This window comes from Tachysurus vachellii, chromosome 2 (assembly GCF_030014155.1).
Source record: "Tachysurus vachellii isolate PV-2020 chromosome 2, HZAU_Pvac_v1, whole genome shotgun sequence".
NCBI classification, from domain to species: Eukaryota; Metazoa; Chordata; class Actinopteri; order Siluriformes; family Bagridae; genus Tachysurus; species Tachysurus vachellii.
This window is the reverse complement of record NC_083461.1, coordinates 34,208,484-34,234,598: the sequence shown is the minus strand read 5'-3', so window position 1 is coordinate 34,234,598 and position 26,115 is coordinate 34,208,484. Positions and strand designations below refer to the sequence as shown.

The 26,115-nt window shown below is 36.4% G+C and overlaps 1 protein-coding gene across 1 annotated transcript in view; it reads left to right on the top strand.

Moving 5' to 3' along the window:
* Nucleotides 1–26,115, top strand: part of eys (eyes shut homolog) — a 301,631-nt gene that overhangs the window by 237,813 nt on the left and 37,703 nt on the right. The window contains 2 exon segments of the mRNA XM_060888558.1: nt 1,218–1,368; nt 22,212–22,320. Coding sequence (XP_060744541.1) covers nt 1,218–1,368; nt 22,212–22,320 — 260 coding nt within the window.

Sequence of the window (26,115 nt, the reverse complement as noted above, 5' to 3'; positions counted from 1 at the left end):
ATACTTTTAAAAAATCTTAACAGCATAATTTTGTTTAAAACAAACATGATTTTATGCAATTTAAGTTGAATTTGTACCCTGCATTCCTTGCACACAGCACACTTCTTACTGGAGGGCCATTGAGACCAAACCCCCTGCATGTACTTGCATTCTTCCATAACATGCACAGTAACACTTTATTTTAGGGTCATTTAACTAGTTGCTTATTAGCATGAATATTAATAGAATATTGGCTATTTATTAATACTTATTAAGCACATATTAATGCCTTATTCTGCATGACCTTATTCTACATTCTTAATTGTACCCAATACCTAAACTTAATAACTACCTTACTAACTCTTAATAAGCAGTAAATTATTAGTGTTACACATACACAGAAAATTTGATGACCCTCCCCCTCACACACACTCGCTCCCCCGACATAAAAAATCCTCTATAAAATAATGTTTATTACAATTATTACGTTTATGTTTATTACAAGCATAATAATGTTTATTATGCTTTTGTGTTACTCAATGAAATAATCAATTAAAGTTCTACTTACAATTAAATCAGTCAAGACGTCATTTTTAAAATTTGTATTACTTTGCATGCATGTCTGCTTATGACCAAACAAAATGTTTATTTATGTTTGTATATGATATAGTTTATATAAATTTCCAATTAATTCCCATAAATTCCTGTACATTTCCATAAATTCCCGTAAAGTTTCCAATTTTGAATATTTCCAAAATTCCCCAGATTTAGTTCCCATGGAACGTTTCCGGAAATGTACCGGAAATTTACCGGAAACTTTCTGCCCCTTTACAACCCTACTCAGAAGTCACAACATCAAACCTTGCGGCTTCATTACATCAGTCAAAAATCTGAGGATGCGGTGGCCACAGGCTATTTTTCCCATTTTCAGCTGTCCTGTGGTCTTCTGCTGTTTCTATTTAAAAGTATAATTCATTTGTAAACAATAGGTTTTTGGTTTTGTTAAGTAATTTGTCCACAATTTGGAACAATTCCAATCCAAAAATATCAGAATGTCAGTAATCAACTATGTAAGTAATTACAATAGTTTTTAATATTAATTTAAAAAAAAAAAACTCAAATTACTCACATGTAGCATGTAGCCTAAGATACAAGTTCTTTACTCACAGCAGATCTGGCAGACTGATTGAGGCAGCTGAGGCAATCTTTAACTGATCGCATGATCTCTGTCTGTTTAGCGGAGGAGCAGAAGTTTGGGGATCGTTTTCTCCATCTGTTCCTTCAGGATGGATATCCAGGTGCCAGATTGGGCTGCAGTGGCAGTGATGTTTTGAAAGTCCTTTCCAGTCAAATAATTGAAAATAACACTGTGGAGCCAATAATAGTGAGGTAAGTATTGTTTTGCAGTGAGTATGTCTGTGTAGCGTAACTGTTAAAATGATTTGATTCTAATTAGCGAAAATACTTTTAAGCTGTTGCCCGAAATGAAGGATTTATGTTTGCTTGGTTGCACAGTGAGGCAAAGTAGCATTGATCAGGTCGATTAGAACGAGTCATATAAAGATAAAGATATATTTGCTAATTATTTCTGATGATTGTATTGATTTTGAAAATGTGTACGTGTGTAGCCAGGTGAGGCAGAGCATTACTGTAGTAATGATTAAAGGCATTAGGACAACTAAACATCTAAAATGGTCCGGGTTGCATCTTTTGTTTTTAAAGTAATGACTGAACTACTTCTGTGCTGCTATTGTGTCTCTGGGAGAGGAGCCTATAGTCATATTCATATCCTCGGTTAAAATAATGTGAAGAATCAGATGTGAAACATCTTAAAACTCCCTACAGTATTTTGTCCCAGTGAGCGACAAGTGAGAACTGACTAGTGGATGAAAATGAATACTAGGATTGATTCAAAAGAAAAAAAATAGGGTGAAAATGATTTTACTTCTCATCTTAACACCAAACTTGGACCGTGTTTTAATGTACTAGCACCAATTATTTCACAATCATGAATCAAGTTCAAAAAGCAGATACAGAAAGTTCAGTACTGCTGGACTTAAAGCCTTGAGAAAAAAAAAAAAAAAGCATCTAACACAGTTTAGGAATTAGATTATCCATTGCAGTGTACAGTGTTGTCCAGAATATAATGTTTTTTGCAAATACAAAATGTAGGTGGTCTAATTATAATGTGAGATAAATGGGTACGTAATAACTGCAGTTTGACCTAATTCACATTCAGGATCCAAACACTCACTTTACCTCACCGCAGAGATCTTCTTACAGTCAGCCATACATGGAGGCTTTTCCCTTTGTCTTTCTTACCTTTCTTTCATTCAGGAATGGAAAGAAATGTGAACATGTGATGCAATGAATTGTAGTTGTGCAACGGCTGCTGCTTAAGAGATAACAGAGATTAAAGTCTAATTCTGGGTACTTTTTCTCACCCAGAAAGCCTTGTCCTAATTTTATTGGCTTCACCCACTTTGCTCAATTCTTACAGAACAAAGTAAGGAAACATCCAGCAGGAGAGGCTGCTGTTTCTTAAACACAGGCTCACAGATCAGAACGAAGCTTAGTTTTTTATTGTTCTCAGTAGACAGAAAGACGTTCTGTAGAATGAAATGTATTTAGAGTCTCCTAAATAAAAAATGAAATGATTTTAAAGAAATGAACCGAATGATATTCTTAGGCAGTGAGGAATCCTCAGGTCATTTTCATAGGAGGCAAAAAGTTTAGTTTGCGGTTCTTTATTTCAACTCGCTCGGTGTTTGAGTTAGTTTAAAAAAAAGAAAAAAATGAACAGGGTGATTTTAGACCCACGGTAATGTTAGTCACTGACCTAGTGATGAGTTTCCTACGGATCGACACTTCACCATGCATCTGTACTGTAAGTCACAATGGATAAGTATATCTGCTAAATGCCATATATAGAAAAATGGGAATTTGCTTGTTAATACACAATTGTACACTACTGCTATTTTTGTGTTCATACATTAACAAGGCTGATGTGGGTGGAGCAACACAGAAGGGGGAGTTACATTCTCCTCCGAGACCTCCACTTAGCACAGCTTTAAATGTCTTGTCCCATTTCTTAACCCCGTTTTCTAGAGGTTCACTAGTTGTCTAACTCAACTGTAACGTAAATAGGCCACTTCACCTACAAATAAGAGCATGTTGTTTATGGCAATTAATGTGCAGGTCACAGCAAAAAGCTTAACACATGCCAAAAACACATCATGTATCAGCTGTAAGATGCTATGGAGTTTATAGGAGTAACCTTCTACTGCTTTGGGTGGTTTCGCACGGATCCTAAACATTTCAGCTCTGAGAAAATAGTTTTATGCCCTTAGTCCCGCCGTCGCTTTAAGGGATAATCAAGTCGATTTCTTCTTTCTAAGAACTGCTGCTGTAATCCAGTTGCTCCAGTGAATTGGGCGAGTACATCGGATTGAAGTGGGATGTTTTGCTTCACAGAGCAAAAACAGTAAAACTTGCATTAATTACTATGTAAATACAACCAATTCATTTACATAATAGTCAGCAATATCAATGTTGACTATTCAATCAACTTCTAGAAATGTCAATCAAATTTGCACTTCTGCTTTCACTCTCATTACCTCCCATTGATGATTTGTATCTCAAATAATGATCCCAATATCACAGATTGATTTAATGACTCTACATTTGCTTACATGAAGTGACATATAATATAGCAAGAGAGAAGACTCTGAAACCCGTCAGCCAAATCTGTCAAAAAAAAGCAAATAAAATGAGCAGATTTAATTGATTATTGGAGCAGCAGACTTAAACATACCTCTTAAGAACCAATTAAAAACCAAACTCTATTTTCCATTTCTCTTCATCAATGTCATGTGGTAACCTCTGCTAATTTTCCCAGAATTACCAAAAAAAAAAACACTGCAATCATGTACCTTTTTTTATCACTACATTGCTTTACCATTAGGATTAGCTTTCTAGACATGTGCACAGGTCAACAACAGAACCCTGGAGTAACTAAATCTGCAGTTGTGCAGGTGCATCGTGGAAGCTTTGCTCAGTTGTACATGACTGCAATTTCAACAAAACAAAAAACTTGTAGTATTACATTCTTACTGTCACCGTTTCAGGCATTTAAGATAACTGCCCACTTCTGCAGGATTTCAGATACCCATGATTGCCTTGTGGTGCACCAATTATCAGAGGTCCCTCATTTCGTCCGCTTACTTGGAAGCCAGTTAAAAATACCATTAAGCACAATGAGGACCATAAGAAATTAAGTGTCAAAAGTCAAAAACAGTTGAAAATTGTCAATAAGAGGACCCAAGAGTACATTGCCAATTCCCTGTTGTTGCGTCATGCCTCATATTGGTTTATGTTAGAAGGATGGCCAAAAATGACAGACAGACAATCACACTCTTGGCAAAAAAGAATCCCTTCTTGAGAGCTTTTGAAAATTTGCAGCGCTTGAACTTTGGCAGTAATCGTTGGAACTACAATTGGAGGCATGTCTTGACAGATGAGACCGAAATCTTTTTGCAAAAAGGGTCTAAAAACAGGAAATCTGCTAATATCCACTGTAAAATAAGACGGTGGATAATTTATACTATGTAGGAATTTTATAGTTGGTGGTCCAGGACCTTTTTTGTACATTAAGGTACAGTAGTTCAACTCAAATCTGAGTTGCGTCTAGCAGAAGGATAATGACCCCAAACATGCAGCCATTTGAACCCTATGTATTTGCAATTAATTAGCACTGTACAAAATGCAGTTATGCAGCATTTGTTGTTTTTTTTTTTCTCCTGTATAATTGTCAGTTTGTTTACATTGTCAGACACCACAGCCATTCATTGTGTAATATGGCATGCCTACACAGTTGCTAATTAAAATCTAGTGTGAAGAATATGATGCTTAGTAAGTGACAGATCACTTTAACATTTTAATCCATATTGGCTTTAAAATGGTGGAATATCAATGACATGTCATTCTCTTCCCCTTTTAAAATGTATTCACATGATATCTCCATACTGCACACATCTACGTCTACGCATATGACGACACTTTGGCTATATTTTTGTTGCTGATCATTGTTACCTAAATGGTTCAAGATTTCTGTCTAAATCTGTATTAATGTTGCCTAAACATTTGGTTAGCAAAAATGAATTATCATTATTATTATTATTATTATTATTATTATTATTATTATTATTATTATTATTATTATTTGTTCTTTCTGTTATTTTTGAACAAACTTATTTCACTGTAGAGAGAATACAGTAATGTGCAATATGTCAGAAATAGCAGTGATTGCTAGGCAACAGACTGATGAGCTTTTAATGATCTAATGCTTTATATGCATTACCAAGCAAATAGGTTTATTTCTGAAGACAGGATGACTAATTCTTATTAACAGCAGAATAGCAGAAAAGCATTAACAGACGTGTGGTTAGCAAGAGCAATCTCACAAGAACAAATGTTTCAGTGTAGTCCAGGTCAATATTTTTCATTGAAGCATAATAAAACGTGTTAAAAAAAAAAAGAATGTTTTCAAACGCTATGAATTTCTTGAGTAAATCCTCCGAGGCACATTTCTTCCTGAGGGTCAGACAAACATCTTTTCAGGAAAAAAAAAACTAGACTCTTTAAAACAGGCCAAGGTCAAGGCTAAACTCACTCTGTTCTAAAAGCTAAGGCTAAATATTGAGATACTGGAAGACCAAACCAGATGTTTTTTTTTTTGTTTTCTTTTTTTTATCAAATCTACTCTAAAATAATAGCTTTAAGTTGTATTTTTAAAACATTATACATTCATTCATTCATTCATTCATTCATCTTCTACCGCTTATCCGAACTACCTCGGGTTACGGGGAGCCTGTGCCTATCTCAGGCGTCATCGGGCATCAAGGCAGGATACACCCTGGACGGAGTGCCAGCCCATCGCAGGGCACACACACACACTCATTCACTCAGGCAATCACACACTACGGACAATTTTCCAGAGATGCCAATCAACCTACCATGCATGTCTTTGGACCGGGGGAGGAAACCGGAGTACCCAGAGGAAACCCCCGAGGCACGGGGAGAACATGCAAACTCCACACACACAAGGTGGAGGCGGGAATCGAATCCTGACCCTGGAGGTGTGAGGCGAACGTGCTAACCACTAAGCCACCGTGTCCCCCAAACATTATACATTTTATTTTAAAACATTAAGTTTACATCTTACATTTTTCAAGTCCCTATTAAAAAAATGTCTATGAAATCAAGTACACATTGTCATTCACAGCTATAGGAATAGCAATGGCACAAGGTCAATGGGACGGATCTGCATTCGAGTGTTACACGCCATAGTAAAGGTCTTTAGACCATCTCATTCGCCACTATAACTATCTATTACTTTATTCTTAGTACCTATTACTATTTCACTGATGCAGGAAAGGACAAGCTAAGTTCCAAAAATGTGCCCTTTATTTAACTGTTTTTAATAGAAAGGCAAAGTTATCGATAACGGTTATCATATACTATAATGCTTGTATCATATGATGCTTAATTTTCTATACAGAAATTTGTGACAGAGCACCTGAGTTTTTAAGTTTTTATGTTTTGTTACGAGCTGCATTTTTTCTTTTAAGGCTAATTATTAGCCGAGAGAGAGAGAGAGAGAGAGAGAGAGAGAGAGAGAGAGAGAGAGAGAGAGAGAGAGAGAGAGAAATTTTGAAAGAATTAGTAATTATGGAAAATTGTGATCTACCTTTTCCTTAAATACTTAAACTAACACTTTTTCCCTGTTTTTTTTTTCTTTTTTTTTTTTTTTTAGAAAATTAAAAAAATGTTTGTGCACTATATTAGATTAGATTAGATTAGATTAGATTAGATTAGATTAGATTAGATCAGATAAGATTCAACTTTATTGTCATTACACATGTACAAGTACAAGGCAACGAAATGCAGTTTAGGTCTAACCAGAGTGCAATAGTAGCAAGTGCAGGATATACAGTTTTTTACAAGACTTAGATAAGTTAAATAAAATGGTAATATGAAGTGATTTACAGATGTGTGTGTACTATGAATATAATATACAGATGGCTATAATTATAACTGAAATTTACAGAAGGATGTAACAAAATATATGGCTATTGGTATAAACAGTAATTTACAGATGTGTATGTACTATGAATATAATATACAGGTGAATATATATGTGCTATGAATATAATATACAGATGAATATGTACTACAAATATAATATGCAGATGAATATATATATATATATATATATATATATGTACTACAAATATAATATGCAGATGAATATATATATGTACTATGAATATTATATACAGGGGAATATATATGTGCTATGAACATAATACACAGATAAATATGTACTATGAACATAATACACAGATGAATATATATGTACTATGAAAATAATATACAGATGGCTATTAGTATAAACTGAAATGCACATACCATTCTGTAAATTTCAGTTTATACTAATAGCCATCTGCAAATTACTGTTTATAGCAATAGCCATATATTTTGTTGCATCCTTATATAATATATAGTATAATATATTGCTGTTACTATAAACAGAAATCAGGTGGGTATATACAATGATAAGGCAATGGTGAGCAGCAATGCAAAAAAAGAGCAATTAAAAAAATATATATTTCCTCCCAACAGGGTTTAGACTCATACTATGCTTGGTCGGTAAATTAGTGAACCATGTTTTGATGGATAAGTTCAATTCAATTAAAAATTTAACAATACACAGTGTACATTGTCTCAAAGCAGCTTTACAGAACAGAAATTGAATATTATATGAAGATTAATATAATACAAAAAAAACTTTTTTTGTATTATTAAATATTAGTAAATGTGTTTGTATTTATCCCCAATGAGCAAGTCTGAGGTGACTCAGGTGACTGTGGTGAGGGAAAACTCCCTTGAATGGAAAAGGAAGAAACCTTGAGAGGAACCAGACTCAAAGGGGAACCGCATCCTCATTTGAGTGACACTGGAGGGTGTGATTATAAATATACAGTCCAACAATTGTGTATTGATGAGGAGGTTGTTGTCCTCAAAGACCACATGGAGTTGGTATCTGCTCTTAGTACTGTATGTCTGAATACATACTGGAGCTGGTACATCTTTATAGATGCTTCAGGATCCTCATCTCAGGGTTGGCCTCGTCTCAATGAAGGTCCGAAATCTTCTTGACACAGAACACAACTGGAGCTGTGTTCCAGTTAAAGTGTGTCTGCAAATGCCAGAAATGTAAATGTAATTGTTGGCACATTGCTATAATATATGAGGAATAAAAACATTTCACGACAAGCTATTATAGGAAAATTATCAGCTAACACGTCCCTTCCATTCCACCATATCACACCGTCTCATTATTGATTTTTTTTTTTTCTATAAAAGTATGCTACTTCGTATTACACACTAGGGCAAAAATGAATACTGAGAATGAATAAAAGTAAAAAAGTCTTGTTCAATCTATAAGTACATGGACACTCAGTACAAGGACACTCGAGCTGATCCTGCAGTGACAGCATCCCTTTCTGGATTTAGCTGAGTTTCGTGTTCCCAAACTTTACTGATGTGTAATGTCTTCTAAACAGATACGTATACAGATACAACTAGGATCCTGTTTTGGGTTTTTTCCACTGTTTTCGAGCTTCAGACCGAGCATGATGCATATCTGCTGGCTGGGTGTGCAGCAGCAGGTCTATTGCCGTTGTCCGTCGCAGGGATGTTTGCTCTGCGGCAGTGTGCCTGTGCTGGCTTTGTGTAGCGCTTGTTCAAATATGAGTTCTGTTTAACATTCCTATTTTAAAATGTCCCCCTGACATTTCCCTGCAGAGCTACTGCTGCATACTGTATATCCCACACAGACCACCCACTGTGCCCATGGGAGAATTTCTCTCCTGGAGTCTCCAAAAAAATATTTTTTTCAAATATTAATTTGTACATCCATTGCACATTTTTTGTTCTTCATTTAATTATTGAAAATCTCACTGGAAACAATATTCAGACAATTTGTTCCCATCTACGTTATTAATTAAAAATGATACGTTTTTACAGCCGTTCAATGTGATTTAAAAGTAAAAATCAGTTTTAATGCTTTTTAAATCGACATCTAGACATTACTAAGAATAAACAGATACAGATAGTGTCATTATAATACACATACAATTAAATACATATAAAATAAATAAACATGAGTTAAGATATTCATGCAAAGGAAAGTTATCCACCATCTAACGCAATAAAGGACCTTTGTTTCTGTGAAATGACCTCTCATGGCGATAAAGAATAAATCCAGTGGTAGTTAGGTGTTCTGCTGCTATGTAACAATGCCACCGAATTAAAGAGCCATAATATGAACCCTGTCGGTGCATAACCATTCATCAGTGTCATGACTCCTCCACTTCTTGACCCATATAATCACACACCAGTGGGGAATGAATGCTGCACTGAATATTTAATCAAGAAATTATCAGCCACCGCTGACACTCAAAGGTACAGTGGCTCTATTACAGTGTCCCAACGTCCGCATCAGGGTTTACCATGTCATGTGTCCCACTAGATAATAACCTCCTCCATTCTGCACACATATACTGTATATGTATATATATAGTCTCGCACTCAAACCTCTGTGACAATGACATGTGCTAGTGCCACTAATCTCTTCTTATCAGGGAGTTGGAGTAAACTCAGCATTGTTGGGCAAATATCAATAATTCTGCCACTTGATTTCACAGCAAGAGGTCACCTTTTCTGGTCCGGTTTTACCGGCAAGATCTGATGGGATCAAGCGTGGCGCAGCAGCAGATTCAAGGTCAGCCAGGAGGCACACGGGCAGAATCTTAATGCTGAAGGTGTAGAGCGCAGCACCTTCCTTCATGTGCACAGTCTCAAATCTCCTATTCCCAATTACTGTGTCAACAGCTTATTGACCTGATTACAGATCTTCACAGACAAGAGAACGATTTTGTGTGTGTGTCTTATGTGCCAGTTATCATAGCTAGTTCTCTTAACTACCCAGAGTTTGCAGTTATCTTTCCATCTTTTTCTCACATCGAAGCTCATTTTGGGCGAAATCCTTATCGGCAAACGTACAATCATGTCTATATGATTGGCATTTTAAAAACCCCTGCTGTAGGAGCTGTTTCCATTCTGTTGTGATATTTTGCTGATAACTGAACACTCAAGACCCCACAAGCTGTTCTGTTGATGAGTATTTTGGTACTTCACATATCAATGTTTGTAAATGAGGCCAAGCGAATTTGTGCAGATGTTTAGCAGCTGAGTGAAAATTACAAACCTTTTCAGGTGCTTTAGTCTGAACCTCAGAGAAAACCACTTGTAGACCACTTACAATCAACTCCAGATTTATAAGCTCCTTACAGGAAAATGAGAAAACATAAATATGCTTAAAAAAAATTTGTAAATAGTGCAATGTTTCTAAAAAAAAAAAAAAGCTCATATATAAATAATCACCTACATTGCTAATTTTATTAAGTGATGATTCCGCTAAAGTAAATAACAGCATTAGCCTCTTCCTATAATGTCTAACAAACTTAAAAGCACTTGCAGACAATATTTATTTCATCAGATAATTTTTTGGTAGAAAATAAAGATTCCATGCCGGAGTGAAATATAGAGGTGAAACAACATGACCTACCATAAACCAACATTAATGCTTTTCCTTTCTGACCTGCAGACAATGTGGCACGTTTCTCATCCACTGATTAATCTCTGTAATGAAAAACATTCAACAGGGGATGAGAAAGTGTGCTTCCACCATGCTATTCCCAGCTAAAAAAAAACATAATAAGCCACCATAGCGGTGAAAGAACATGAAATACAGGACACAACTGGTTTCTTTTTTTATACTAATTATTATTTCATACAGAAAATGTTCCACAATGAAAAAAAAATCTTCACTGAATTAGTTTTATGTCAACTGATCTATTTAGTGAAAACTCGGGGAGTGATTACTTAAAAAAAAGAAAAGAAAGAAATATATGCGCATTAGCTAATGGGTAAATACTGTAGGTGGTTTTACATGTTAATGGTTCCGTCATGCACATTCTTCCTTATGTCCTTATGCTACAAAGCTCCTACCCAGAATCTTTGTTGGACTGTTCTTCCCATAACAAGGCATTCAGAGATTGTACCAGCTCCAGTTGTGTTCCGTGTCATGAAGATTTCGGACCTTCATTGAGACGAGGCCAACCCTGTGTCCTGAGGTATCTAGAGATGTACCAGCTTCAGTTGGACTCTGCTTCACGAAGTATTCAGACATACTAAGAAGAAATGCCAACTCCATGTGGTCTTTGAGGGCAACAACCACCTCATTAATACACAATTGTCGGATTGTATATTTATAATCACACCCTCCAGTGTCACCCAAATGAGGATGAGGTTCCCTTTTGAGTCTGGTTCCTCTCAAGGACTCTTCCTCATCCATCTAAGGGAGTTTTGTTCTCAGAAAAGTCGCCTCAGAAAAATACAAAAACATTTAAATAAAAGTCATACTAATTTACTCACTCACTTACTCACTCACTCATTTTCTACCGCTTATCCGATCTACCTCGGGTCACGGGCAGCCTGTGCCTATCTCAGGCGTCATCGGGCATCAAGGCAGGATACACCCTGGACGGAGTGCCAACCCATCGCAGGGCACACACACAAACTCTCATTCACTCACACAATCACACACTACGGACAATTTTCCAGAGATGCCAATCAACCTACCATGCATGTCTTTGGACTGGGGGAGGAAACCGGAGTACCCGGAGGAAACCCCCGAGGCACGGGGAGAACATGCAAACTCCACACACGAGGCGGGAATCAAACCCCCAACCCTGGAGGTGTGAGGCGAACGTGCTAACCACTAAGCCACCGTGCCCCCCCTACTAATTTACTAAGACTTATTTTTGTATTATATTAATCCTTGTATAATTTTACATTTCTTGTATTATGTTTCTTATTTTGCTTTGAGACGATGTCCATTGTTAAAAGCGCTATACAAATAAATTGGAATTGAATTGAATTGAACTGTTAGCAAGTTCAACAGCATTAGCAAGGATTAGCACTAGCCTGTTTATTTAAGGGCATTGGCAACTTTGATAAATAAAATTATTATTATTTTTTTTTTTAAAGTACTTAGATTCACAATAATAATAAAATAAAACAGAAGCTTGGGGATATAAAAAAAATAAACAGTAATGTAGTAAGAATAACAATAAACACCAAAATTTGTTGTAAAGCACTGTCTTCAGTGTACTGGCAGGCTGATATTAGCATTTTAGCATTTAGATTTCCTGACCTGACTTTGAGGAAATCCTTCCTGCTACCGGTTTCACCACTAATAAAATGCACTGCCTTTGTTTATTCTGGTTTTATTGCATTTCTTCTTCTAAAGTGTTTCTCCAAGCACAGCATGTTTTTTTTTTGTTTTTTTTTACTAAAACAAGAATTATCTGCCTGCACACAGAGCTTACAGGCTTGAGCCATGTTTTTTCCTCTCCAAACAAACTGACATGGGGGATAAAGTGAAGGGGTGTTGGGGAGTTTCAGAAGGCAGGTTTTCAAACAGGTTTCTTGCAGACACATAACACACTTGTGCTAATGCAATGGCTTGAATAATTTTTTATCATGTTTTGTGCATTTGCCGGGTTATTTTTCCCTATTTAAAGAAAGAAATGCACCATTGACTATTGCACCATTAAAGGCCGAGAGTTTTTTTTTTTTAGCAGTGGTGAATGTAATTGCTCAGAGTATTGCATTTTACTTTCATCAGTATGCGGAAGAAGTGGCACAATAAAATGTTCGACAGAAATACGTTAGAAGCAACAACAAAAACTCTTTAAACTCAATCTTGCTTTGCAGACGCTCCTATCTTGCTCCTTTCATGCTCCTAAACATCAAGTAGTCATTTAATTTTAGTGCAAGTCAATAATTAAAGGATCTTCACCATATCTCACATGGAGAACACGTTATTGCACGGCCTGTTACAGACCTTAGCCATGCTTTTATTGGGACCATCTCTTGTAATGTAACAAACGTACCTAATCTTAAAAGACCGCTGTAATTGCACGTCTAATACCAGCTTCAGTCTTCGGCGCCTTCAGCAAGGAGCAGGATCAACATTAATACAGAAATTCTTGCTCCATTCAGTAAATCGAGCTACATTGCTTGTCATGTGTTGTGCCTGTAACAGATGATTGTGTATATTGTGGCACAGTGTATACAGGATTTGCAGCTGATGACAATGTTTGAACAAACCTCTAAAAACAGATGCACGTTGAAGGTACACAAAACCATAGATGGGGCCCAAGTGAGGAAAAAAACACATTACATGTTCTTTCATTACTGTGATTAATTATTTATTAAAATTAATTACATGGAAGAAATTTTTGGCATCAATGATTATAGAAAATCATATAGAATCATATAGAAAATACTATAATTAAAAATATATAAATCTAAAAATCTTATTTAAGGGATCTTTGTTGGCAAAACTGAAAATATATTTCATTTTTAGTTTTTTTACTGGAAAGACCGTATTTTGTGTGTCATCTTTTATTTTTAATAACCAATGCCATTAATATAACTATTACTGATGTGTAGAGGATTTTTTTGTTTATTTGTTTCTTTCCTTCTTTCTTTTAAATACTCATCACGATTTTACAGCAGTATATAAATCTTATTCATTTTATTGACGGATATATCTAAAAAAAAACAAAAACAAAAAAAAACACTGTAGGTGGCATATATTAGGCAGTACAACCATCCTAAAAACTTTTCAAAATAATTTGCGGCTTTCAAACCTAAGGTACTTACACTGACACTCTAGTAATTATGTTTTGAATTGTTTTCATTCTGTAAAATATTTCATGTGATGGTTTTTTTTTTAATAGCTGCAGCCTCAATGCAGTTTGACCTGCTCATGTGTAAACATAATAGTCAATGCAATTCCTAATAAACCCACTTTACTGCATGATAAAGGGAAAGTGCAATGTATGCATGGCAGACTAGAAGCAATAAACAGTTTTGTTAGTAATGTGTCTTAGCTGCTTCGACTGAAACGGAGGGGAAGCTGTAAACATTGTATATAGGCTTATAAAAATATGGATGGGTAAACCTGAATGTTCAGCAGTAGTGTGTGTGTGTGTGTGTGTGTGTGTGTGTTTGTAATTTCAAGTCACACAGTGGCAAAGATCAACTATAATCCCTATCACGGCTTTCTAATTTTACAGATTGACTTTTTAATTTGTCTTTGTTCTCTCCTGTATGATTTTTTTTTTTGTCAGTAGCTTTATACTCTATATATTGTCCTTTGCAGTGCTATAGTTTATTACTGTTTTGGGTAATCATGTCTGGTTGAATATGTCTGGTTTACTTGTAGCTGAAAGTCAGCTGAAAGGACATGGATGAATCCAGGCTAACATCATCAAGTATCACTTGAATGATAAGAACTAGTTATCTGTTAAATTATCTGTACCGGATAGTGTAGACTTATTTAAGTGAAGAACTGCTGCTGTTATCATAAAGTCTATGACACTCCTTACGGAACATCCTTTCAACACACTGAGTACTGTGTGACTTTATAGAATACAGTGGAGAAAAGGTGTCCCCATGTATCTGCTGTCACCCCCTTTAGCGTTCCCCTTTAGATCTGTTTCATCTCAAGGCTTCCTCTTTATGTTGTCTGATGGAGTTTATCATTGGTAGTGCTTCTGACTTGCTCATTAGGGATCTAAGGGTGCGTTCACACTTATTAGTCTGAGTCAGACCACAAATGGATACTTTTAGTTCATTTGCTGTCTGCTGCTTTGATATGTTTTCTATGGTGCGTATAATTAAAAGGGCCAAAAAATATGGGTCGAAAATCATGTAGAGCTGAAAAAATACCTTCTCATATAGCACAAAGTGCACGTCACAGAATCACCGTATAATTCAATAAATTCATTCATTTGCAAGCGCATATTCTTTGTCTACATTTGGATTTGTGTGCAGCTGCTTTGTGACAATTTCTGTTGTTAAAAGAAAGGAAAAAAAGGAAATAAATAAGGTGGAGCGTGACCAGGGGAACCAGTTTGATCTGTAACCACGCAGCAATGTAGCCTACACACAAACTCGTCAATGAGAGGAGCAATCAAAGCAGAACAAACGTACAGAGGACGCTCTGTTCTCTCCCACCTCCTAGGTGGGTTGCATTAAGAAATTGCATTATAGGTTGTTAAATGAGGCAAAATAAGCAGCAGCAGCAGGTGGTACTCGGTGTATTCATTCTTTCCTGAATGGCTCTGTATTCAGAATGGGTCTTATGGTGGTTAAAAACTAGTGAAGGATCTAAAAGGCTTGACCTATTTAGACTCCATTTATAGTCAGCCAGACACGAATGTGTCCTTAAGTGGCTGCATAGGTATATTGAAAGTGGTACTTCCAGGAGATCACAGTTTCTCAGGATTCGGTCTTCAGCTGACATTGTGCCAATCCTGCAGGAATTGGGGATGCGATATGAAAAGAACTCCCTCTCATTTTCAGTTTGTTGTTGTTTCTTTCTCTCTTTTTTCTCCTTTTCTCCTTCTTTACACCCACCACTGAAGCTGCATTTTGTGTGTGTGTCTGTGTGTGTGTGTGTGTGTGTCTGTGTGTGTGTGTGTGTGTGTGTGTGCGCACGCTCACACTTTACTTTGAAGCCTCCACAGTATGATGTTTTACTGCCATCTGTTGCCAGCTCTTGACACCTTCCACACTTCGAGCGATCGGTATTTTATCTTTGCTCTGCACCCCCCCACCCCCACCCTCCACCCCCAAGCTCAGTGCAACCTTTGTTGAAATGTGCATTGTAACAGAAGCCCAATTGCATGTGTCTTTCCCCACACTACGAACCCCGTGTTTGTATGAAATGTCACTGCGTTGCATCAGATCTCGGCTCAGGTTTGCATGCTGTATCTTCAACCCTGCAAATACATGCTAACTGATCCCAGAGATAGGATAACTGTATTGGAGAGAAGCTGTTCAGGTAATATATCATCTAATCCATTAATACTGGCATGGTTAAAAATGTCTCGGGTAAGGTGCCGAGGCTGGGGAGAAAGTCTTCAATGAGTCGGATATAAAAGTTAGTGAGACTTCGTTCTTATTACAGCAATAGATCAGAAGGTAGGCCAAAGGGGGAGGGGAGAGAAAAAAGGCAGCACCGAAAGCTGAATAATTTAAACGCACATCTCATCCTGCTGAGCTCAAAAAGCTGCTTTTGATTTTAGATGATGCGATGAATAAGTTACAGCTGAGAGGGGAATGAGAAACATTTTTTTTTCTTTTTTTGTATGAAATATTGAATAGGTGTTTGTTTACACCCTGGTTCGGTTGCGTTAGCACTGAAAGGAACGACCTGTATCCAGCCAAGCGCTCTGAATGGGAAATGCTCTCAGGCTTCGCTGCTGTTTATTGTCAGAGGTTTAACAGCAATGTGGATTGTCTCAAGCTCCTCTCCTTAACTGCCTGTATAACCAGTCATCCATTTACCGCTCCATTCAGCTAGAGCAGCAAGGCTGTATGAGCTTATTTTCCTGAGCAGTAGCAAGGAAAACGATGCCTAATTATATTTTACTAATTTTCTACTCCTTTAATGGAATTTCAACACAGGATCTTTATGTATGTTTGTGTTTCGGGGGGGTCTGGATGTGTGCCTGGTCATGCTGTAAGCCTTGCTCTGTAACATTTTTCCTCATGCTTCTTCATCTTCATCTTCTTCTTCTTCTTCTTCTTCTTCTTCATTGTTGTACTCAACATACAAGACAAGTTTTTTTTTTCAGCAAGAATCTTTACTTTTTCTTTAGGTTTGATGAGATTTCCCAAAACCTTAATGTTTCAGCTGTTTCCTGTGAGATACGTCGATTAAATGTTTGTCTGTTTGCATTTCAGCTTCCACTGATCATCACAATGAACACATACAGTTCAGCTGCACACCTTCTGACCCACAGCTACTTAATCAAACCTCTTCTTTCTCATTTTTAACTGTTTATTTCCTGATTTTTTTTTAGTCATTAATATCTGAAACTTTCTTTATTCTCCTCCTTTTTCTGCTTTTCTCACATTTCTATTTCCTGCCGACTCATTTACTTCTGCTTTCTTTCTTTTTCTTGTTTTCTTTCTCCTTTTTTTCCTACATTTCTTCCTTCTTCCCAAATTCTTTTTCTTTCTTTCTTTATTTATTTATTTATTTATTCACTGTGTATTAGAACTAGTAAGCAAGGTTAAATTCTCTACTCTTTGGATCACTTTCCCTTTTTCCCCTCCATCCTTTGTCCTTTTTTTTTTTTTTTAGAGAAATCCAAATCTAGTTTTGATACATGGTTCAGGAAGCCCTTAGTGGTAGAATGCAAGGCTTTTTTTACTCGTAGTCTCTGTAGTGTTTCTGTCACACTCCTGCAGATAAAGCCTATGTGTATAGGAGAATATATCAGATATATTATTATATACAATCAGACACAAAGGAAGAAAATGCGATTGCTTAGGATCATTTTAGACAGTAGTCATCACCGTATAGCCACCCAGTAATTACAGACGAGACAGGGCAGCTCAAGCCACACTGTACAAACAAGTCTTTATATCTTTTATTTTTACTACATTTTAAAATCCTTCTTATCAAATTGAAACTGAAGCACTGAAGCGATTTGCGAATAGATTCCGATCTCAGAAATCAGATCTCATCTTGTGCACAGCCTCTTAATATAAACAGCTGTACAATATCTGTAATGTGATTAACATTCCGTAATTAAGATAAGCATCACCTCATTATAGATCACAGCATTATAGTCTTTATTAGAGATTTCATAAACAATAGCATCATAAAATGGCTTCAATCAAGTCTCATAACCTGATACATGTATAATACGTTGCCCATCAGTTTGCATTTCCTGCTTGCAGGCTTTACTGGGTGTTAATGCCCCAATCTGTATGCAGAACGAGTTTCATAACTTTCCTAGCCTTGTAATTAGCACTACCTGAAGTTGAAGGGCAGTGATTGCCTATGAGGAGGTGTCCTGCAATACTGATTCAAATTAGTGCAAGGGCAATCGGCCTGATTGCTTGCATCTGGTCATTAGGCAATCTTATGTTTCCTTTTTCCCTTTGCCGCCCCTTCAACGATCAGAAATAGGAAAATGTTTGTTACTTTAGAATAATAGCAAGAGATGCTCCCATATGGGAAAAGGCAGATGCTTTTTTGGGAATGCTGACAGTTGCGGTACAATGAGGAACGGCAGGGTATTTTGAACAATGCTAAATCAGGACCTTGTTTTTTTTTTTTTTATTCTAGGGTACAATACTGAGTTGAAAACTCTTGTATCCTTGTTCTTGATCTTTTTTTATCCTACAGCCAGACACACACAGAAATATCATAACATCATAAGAAAATAAAGGTCTTTTAATTTTACAATATAATGTATGTATATAGTATACACTTTATATCCTACAGAGAAACAATTTGGAGCCTGAATAAAGCTGGAAATGGAGCAATTCAGAGAGAAAATTACTGTCCTATTCTTTTCTCCCATTTGAGTCTTACCTTCCAAATTAACCAGGAAAAACTGTTATCAGTAAAGTACCAGCAGCACCCTTCCCCTCCCCGAGACAGTCATCTTGGATTGATTGTCTAAGTGGCATTTACTTGATATGTTTGCTGACCTAGGTGTTTCTCTATAGGGTGCTTAAGGGCATGCCAAACATGCATTGCTGTAGTGTCATCTGATTATATGATCCAGTCCAGGTCTCACGTCTAGCCAGTGGGGAAATGAGCGTATATTTCCGCTTTGTCAAAAATACTGGCACACATAAGGAATGGAAGCTGAATAAATAAAAATAGACTTCGTGGGGAAATGAGTAGCATGTTGAAACGTTCTTTTGCATTAGATCATTGTCAAGAGACCTTTTGTTGCATTCACATCAGACCAATTTCTTTTGTTTTTCACATGACTTCAAACGAGTCATCCTTTGACGTTTCAAATGAGCGATGGTAGCCTGCAGGAATCCACCCCCGCAGCACAGAATACAGTACACAAACCCAGCAGTGGAAGGTAGAGACAGTGAAGTTCATGAGCACACTGGAATATATGCAATCAATAGCAGTCTTAAGAAATATGACTGTGTGAAAATAACAGTGACTCAGTTTATTGTGTGTGTTTGTGTGTGTGTGTGTGTGTGTGCGTGTGTGTGTGTGTGCACATATCTATGTTTGTATGTGCATTTGTGTGTGTGCGCGTGTGTGTGCACATATCTATGTGTGTATGTTTGAGTGTGTTTGTGTGTGTGTGTGTGTGAGTGCACATATCTATGTGTGAGTGTGTGTGTGTGTGTGTGTGTGTGTGTGAGTGCACATATCTATGTGTGTATGTGCATTTGTGCGTGTGTGTGTGTGTGTGTTTGCACATATCTATGTGTGTATGGGGTCAGAATTGTTTCGTTATTCTGAATAAATATACTATGATCCACAAATAAATATAAAGAGTTTCACAAATATTTTTTAAATCAACAAATGCACAATAAGCAAATGGTAAATATATGTTACAAATTTCACAAAAAGAAATGAAATTCACAAATAAATAAAATGGGATTTGCAAATAAAAAAATATTTATAAATATATATTTAATTGTATTTATTTGTGAATGGCTTCCTGCTCAGAATCCACAAATAGGTGGACTCCGCCCATCGTCTACTCCAGCCAATCGGACAACGGTCTCATGGCGCTGACCAATCATGGCACGGTCTACCTCCACGAGACCAATTTGTGGATTCTTGTGCACGTCTTGACGTTAGAAATGTTTCAAATCCACAATTGCACAGAACGCAATCCACAAATTAGCAGGAAGCTATTCACAAATAAATACAATTAAATATATATTTATAAATAATTTTTTTATTTGCAAATCCCATTTTATTTATTTGTGAATTTCATTTCTTTTTGTGAAATTTGTAACATATATTTACGGTTTGCTTATTGTGCATTTGATGATTTAAAAAATATTTGTGAAACTCTTTATATTTATTTGTGGATCATAGTATATTTATTCAGAATAACGAAACAATTCTGACCCCATATATGTGTGTGTGTGTGTGTGTGAGTGCACATATCTACAGTGTGTGTGTGTGTGTGTGTGTGTGTGTTTGTGTGTGTTTGTGAGTGAGTGCACATATCTATGTTTGTGTGTTTGTGTGTGTGTGTGTGTGTGTGAGTGCACATATCTATCTATTTGTGTGTGTGTGTGTGTGTGTGTGTGTGTGTGAGTGCACATATCTATCTGTGTGTGTGTGTGTGTGTGTGTGTGTGAGTGCACATATCTATGTGTGTATGTGCATTTGCATGTGTGTGTGTGTGTCTTTTTAAATGCTAAACCATTATAATTGTCTAGCATCCAAAGCAGGTTGTTGTTTAGCTTTGAAATGTGTGAATAGTGACTCACATGGATAACGATTTAACCAGTTTATGCTCAAGTCTCACTCTTGCTTCTCACCTAGATACTGCTGCTGTTATGATACACACAGCCCTGTGCTCATCCTGTTATCGTATTACGACTCGGAATCTGCTTACACACACACACACACGCACACGCAAATGTACATACACACATAGATATGTGCACACACACATGTGCACACACAAACAAAGATATGTGCACACACAAACACACACACACAATAAACTGAGTCACTGTTACATCCTTTAAACACACTTAACCCTGTTTGTCTTTTGCTGTATGCTGAATACAGTACTGGTAAATAATCTCAAGATTTATTTCTTAGCCATTGCCACCTCTGGCATATATCTGGATTTCCGTAAAAGCACAATGCTTTTCCTTTATAGTGTAACTTCTTGAATATGAGCAAATTAATTAAAAACTAATATTTCTCCTTTTTTTATTTCTCCTAGATAGTTTCACTCATTACAAAATCTCAAGCATTTAGAATAGAATTAAGTCATTTTAACATTGAATTGTATAGAAATAGGTTTATATTTGTTATATAATTTTAGATCAATACCTGTTAGAATATTGGTTATCTTATAATGAGAAATATTACATATCTTTTCTGTTACTCAAGATCTCTTTTCTTGCCATGTCAGTTTAATAACCTGTTCCTGTGAAAGCAAGTAGTTCTTGACAACATTAGTTAAAGCAATCTTCCTCAAATTTACACCTTCTCGAAGTCTACTGTAGATGTCTGGATTTTGATGCTACTTATAATAAGAAAGTTTCTAGATTTCTAAATTGAAATTGTTTTTCAACTCTTTTTTCCCTCCAAAATGAATACTTCTTATTGCGGTGTCTAACCCAACAAGCCATTATAGGAATCCCATAAATGTTTCCGTTGGTATTAATAACAATGTTCTGTTTGTATTAGCCCAGTGTTCACGTGAACGTTTCATTAGCATTATGCTCTTAGCTTGAACTGATTCAGAATAAAGACATTCTCAAGTGTTTTGCCTAAAAAAAATCTCAACATTCCTTTGAGGTTTTTATCTCATAAAAATGTGTTTTATGAGACATTTTTTCATCCCAGTTATTAAAATCTAAGGTTTCTGATCTGCTGAAAACTTCAGAAAAACATCCTTTCTATCATCTACACCTTCTGGCAGCACATTAAAAAATTATCTCAAAGCAGCAGCCCGTTCCTGCCAGCAGGAGACCTGTTAATGGGGTCCGACCGGCTGAAGACGATGATATATAAATATAGTATATATATATGTATATATATATATATATATATATATATATATATATATATATATATATATATATATATATATATATATGCATGATGCATAAGTGAATGCTGTTCTGTGGTAATGGTGATGGAATGGAAAGGGTAATTGAGGATGATTTGACTCTGATGCAGAGTTGATGCAGTGTGACGGTGAGTTTTTGAAGCGGCGAGAGTCAGCAAGTCACACCAGCTCCATTACCAGGCCGCACTCCCCCGGCCAAGTCTGCATCATTTTCATGCTTAAATGGATTTATTGTGAATGCTCCATGTTCTAATGAGATTTCCCTCCCTTTTACACCTCCTCTCACAATCTCACTCTTTTGTGCCCCCTCTTGCTGTCACTCTTCTTCTCCCTCACTCATACAATCATATATATTCTGATTTCATTTCCATATCTCTCCCTTTCCCCTCTTTTTCTGCTCTCTTTCTTTCTTACTCTCAGATATCGGTTGCCTGTCAGCAGAGACGGAGGGTTGTGCATGATTGAAATAGCTGCGGCTAATGGAACCGCTAATCGATCACAGAAATATGTATCTGAACCCTCGTCTGAGGTAAACCCAATACAATCACTGGTTTTAAATGAACTTTATTTGGTATTTAACCAGTAAGACTTTGGCATTTATTGTGAGCGTCGTCTGATGGGTTGAGATCATGATCCAGTCACCTTTTGAACAGATGGTAAAAGTGAAATACTTGTCTTAGAATTAGATGAATTAGAGTGAAAACGTGAGATTATGTGTGTTCAGGATTTTCACACACAGTTCACGCCATAATATTTGGTCCTTTTGTTGGTTATAAGTGAACTACACAAAGAAGTGTACACTCGTGCGTCTTGTATTTTGATGTTTAATACAGTATGATGCACATCTCTGATTCCTCACTTGTATATAAATAAAAATAACAACAGATATAATCAGAAAGCTTGAAATGGAATAATAGATAAATAATTCAAGTGAGTTGTTCTCTTAAAGGCCTATCATAATGGTTTGGCCAAAAGATTACAGTTTAGTAAGGAATAAAACATGACAGCATGCGCCGTTCTAGAAAATAATCAATGATGCAATGTTACAGTTACCACCTGGTAGTGGATTTTTTTAAAAAACATCACAACATTAAGAATTTTTTTTGGTTCATATTCCACAGCAGCTTACCAATGATAAGCAATTATATTTATTTATGAATTACACATCATGTATATTATTTATATGTAAAAATTTCTATTAGTATTTTTATTCCTGAAAGAAAGAAAGAAAGAAAGAAAGAAAGAAAGAAAGAAAGAAAGAAAGAAAGAAAGAAAGAAAGAAAGAAAGAGTCGGAGGGGGAAAGAAAGAAAGAGTTGGAAAGAATGAAAGAACGAAAGAAAGAAATAAAGAGCGAAAGAAAGAAAGAAAGAAAGAAAGAAAGAAAGAAAGAAAGAAAGAAAGAAAGAAAGAAAGAGTTGGAGGGGGAAGAAAGAAAGAAAGAAAGAAGGAAAGAAAGAAAGAAAGAAAGAAAGAAAGAAAGAAAGAAAGAGTCGGAGAGGGAAAGAAAGAAATAGTCGGAAAGAAAGCAAGAAAGAAAGAAAGAAAGAAAGAAAGAAAGAAAGAAAGAGTCAGAGGGGGAAAGAAAGAAAGAGTCGGAAAGAAAGAAAGAAAGAAAGAAAGAAAGAAAGAAAGAAAGAAAGAAAGAAAGAAAGAAAGAAAGAAAGAAAGAGTCAGAGGGGGAAAGAAAGAAAGAAAGAAAGAAAGAAAGAAAGAAAGAAAGAAAGAAAGAAAGAAAGAAAGAAAGAGTCAGAGGGGGAAAGAAAGAAAGAGTCAGAGGGGGAAAGAAAGAAAGAAAGAAAGAAAGAAAGAAAGAAAGAAAGAAAGAACGAAAGAAAGCACATTCTCTGTTGCAGACACCATATCGACTCGACTCAGACTTTTTCATCTTGACTGTAGAAATGATAAAACATTTTCTTTCTTTCTTATTAGTCTCAGTATAAACAGATGATCTGCCATCTAAAAGCTCCTGTGAATGAGCAGTTCAATAGGAATGAACACATATTAGTTCAAGTGTATTTATATACACATAGTGTTTAAATTATAGCCAGCACCTTCGTCACAGTTCAGCAGCACGGTGGCCGCTCTTTGCCGCTGTCATTATACACACCCATGACAGCTATATTACATCTATAACTCAGGCCCAAACTGCTATGTATGTTGGACTTTTTAAAAAGATGTCCAGTTCTGATGTTTTTTTTTTATTTATTTCTGCAGTATTTCATCACTTCATAAACCAAAACAAGGCTTAGTTTTGTGAGACAAAAAAAATCTGCTTACTTATTCACTCCTTTCATTAAGACCGGAACAAACAAATATCAGTGTTTTACTGACTGGATGATGGTTTTTTTTTTTCTTTCTGAGGAAAAAACTCTAAGTATCTTTGTGCTGACTGGGTTGAATGTGCCTGTTGAATTGTATACTTATTTAATTTGGTAAGGATATTGCTTTCCACTGAGTAAAATTTTAACAGCCGAAACGTCTTTGCTCAGCAAATGATTAAAGTGCTGCATGTTTTCAGATGACAATTCAGGAAGTGGAAAATAATACAAACATGTCATGTGTTTCAAAGTTTGGGTTCTTTCTGGAATGTGCTCTCGCGGTTCCTGTACTATATGTAGCATGTTATTGGATGATTTTAAAAAAGATTTCAACTGGAATATGCCTACATTTGAGATATGGAAATGTATTTCACACTCTGTGCTCGAGGTGTTAAACTTCCTCACACTTCTCTTATTTTTCTGAACAGAAAATGTTTTTTTTCTTTATCATTCAAAAATATTGCATATTGCATTTGCATTACTTAGTTCAGTCATTTTCTACCGCTTATCCGAACTACCTCGGGTCACAGGGAGCCTGTGCCTATCTCAGGCGTCATCGGGCATCAAGGCAGGATACACCCTGGACGGAGTGCCAACCCATTGCAGGGCACGCACACGCACGCACACACACACACACACTAGGGGCAATTTTCCAGAGATGCCAATCAACCTACCATGCATGTCTTTGGACCGGGGGAGGAAACCGGAGTACCCGGAGGAAACCCCCGAGGCACGGGGAGAACATGCAAACTCCACACACACAAGGTGGAGGCGGGAATCGAACCCCGACCCTGGCGGTGTGAGGCAAACGTGCTAACCACTAAGCCACCGTGCCCACCGCATTACTTAGTTTTTTTTTTTTTTAATGATTTTTCTGTATTTTGGATACCAATTCCAACTACTTAGAACCGTGTAAGCGTTCGGGTTGCTTCGACTTTCTTTTATACTGATTTGTAGTGATAATGTCACTGGACCACTGTACAATTCATTCTACTGTATATCCTTCTGTGTGTAACCAATAAGATTTGATTTGATTTGAACTGACATTCCCAATTGTGGCTCAACATATACACTGTACACTGACTTTGTTACTGCTACCATAGTAACAAATATCTTGAATAAATTAGTCTAAATTAGTCACAATTCTACTTGAGTAATTACTTTACAAATGATTTTTTTATATACAGTTTCCTCTGAATGGATTAGAACAGCAAGGCCAGTTCTTCTGTTTTTGCTATTCATTGAAGACATTTGGGTTCGAGATAAAAAGATAAGTGAGTCGATAGATCAGAATTTCTGATATTTACATCTAAATGTGTTAAACTACTGTACATGACACCTTTGATTTTAGACTGCCTGATTTTTAAATTAAGAATCTCATAATATTCGGTTGCTTGCTTGGTTAACTGCGTCAACCCAGAAACCCAAATGCCTGCTGCGTTCTTCTTTTGTGATATATTTTGTTTTTGGTACATTCAGGTTTGTTTCACAGCTTCTTTCAGTTCTTTTCAGATTGTTTTGGAGATTTTTTCCTTTTAATCTCCTTTTCCAGAGGTGGAATGCGGCTCAGCTTGGTTAGAATCTGCTGATTGACTTGGCCGGTTTAAAGCTTACCATTTTTCCCCTGATGAAGTCTTTTGTTGTGTTAGCGGTGTGATTTGAGTCATTGTCTTGCTGCATGATGATATTCCTCTATAACAGATTGCAAATTAGCAGACTGAATATTTCTCTAGCTTTCTGAATTCTTTCTGCTGCACCCATCATGAGTTACATCATCAATAAAGATTAGTAATCCTGACCCAGAAGCAGCCATGCAAGCCCAAGAGATGAGACTACCACAACCATGCTTGACCGCTGAGTGCTCTCTTTCCTCAGCCTTAAAATAGATTGCTTTTTTCCTATATTCAGCTTTCTAGTCTTTGTGTTAGTTTATCCTTTTTAACAACAAATACAACAAATACAGGCACTATTAATATTCATGGTTGTTTAGCACATCTAGATGGAA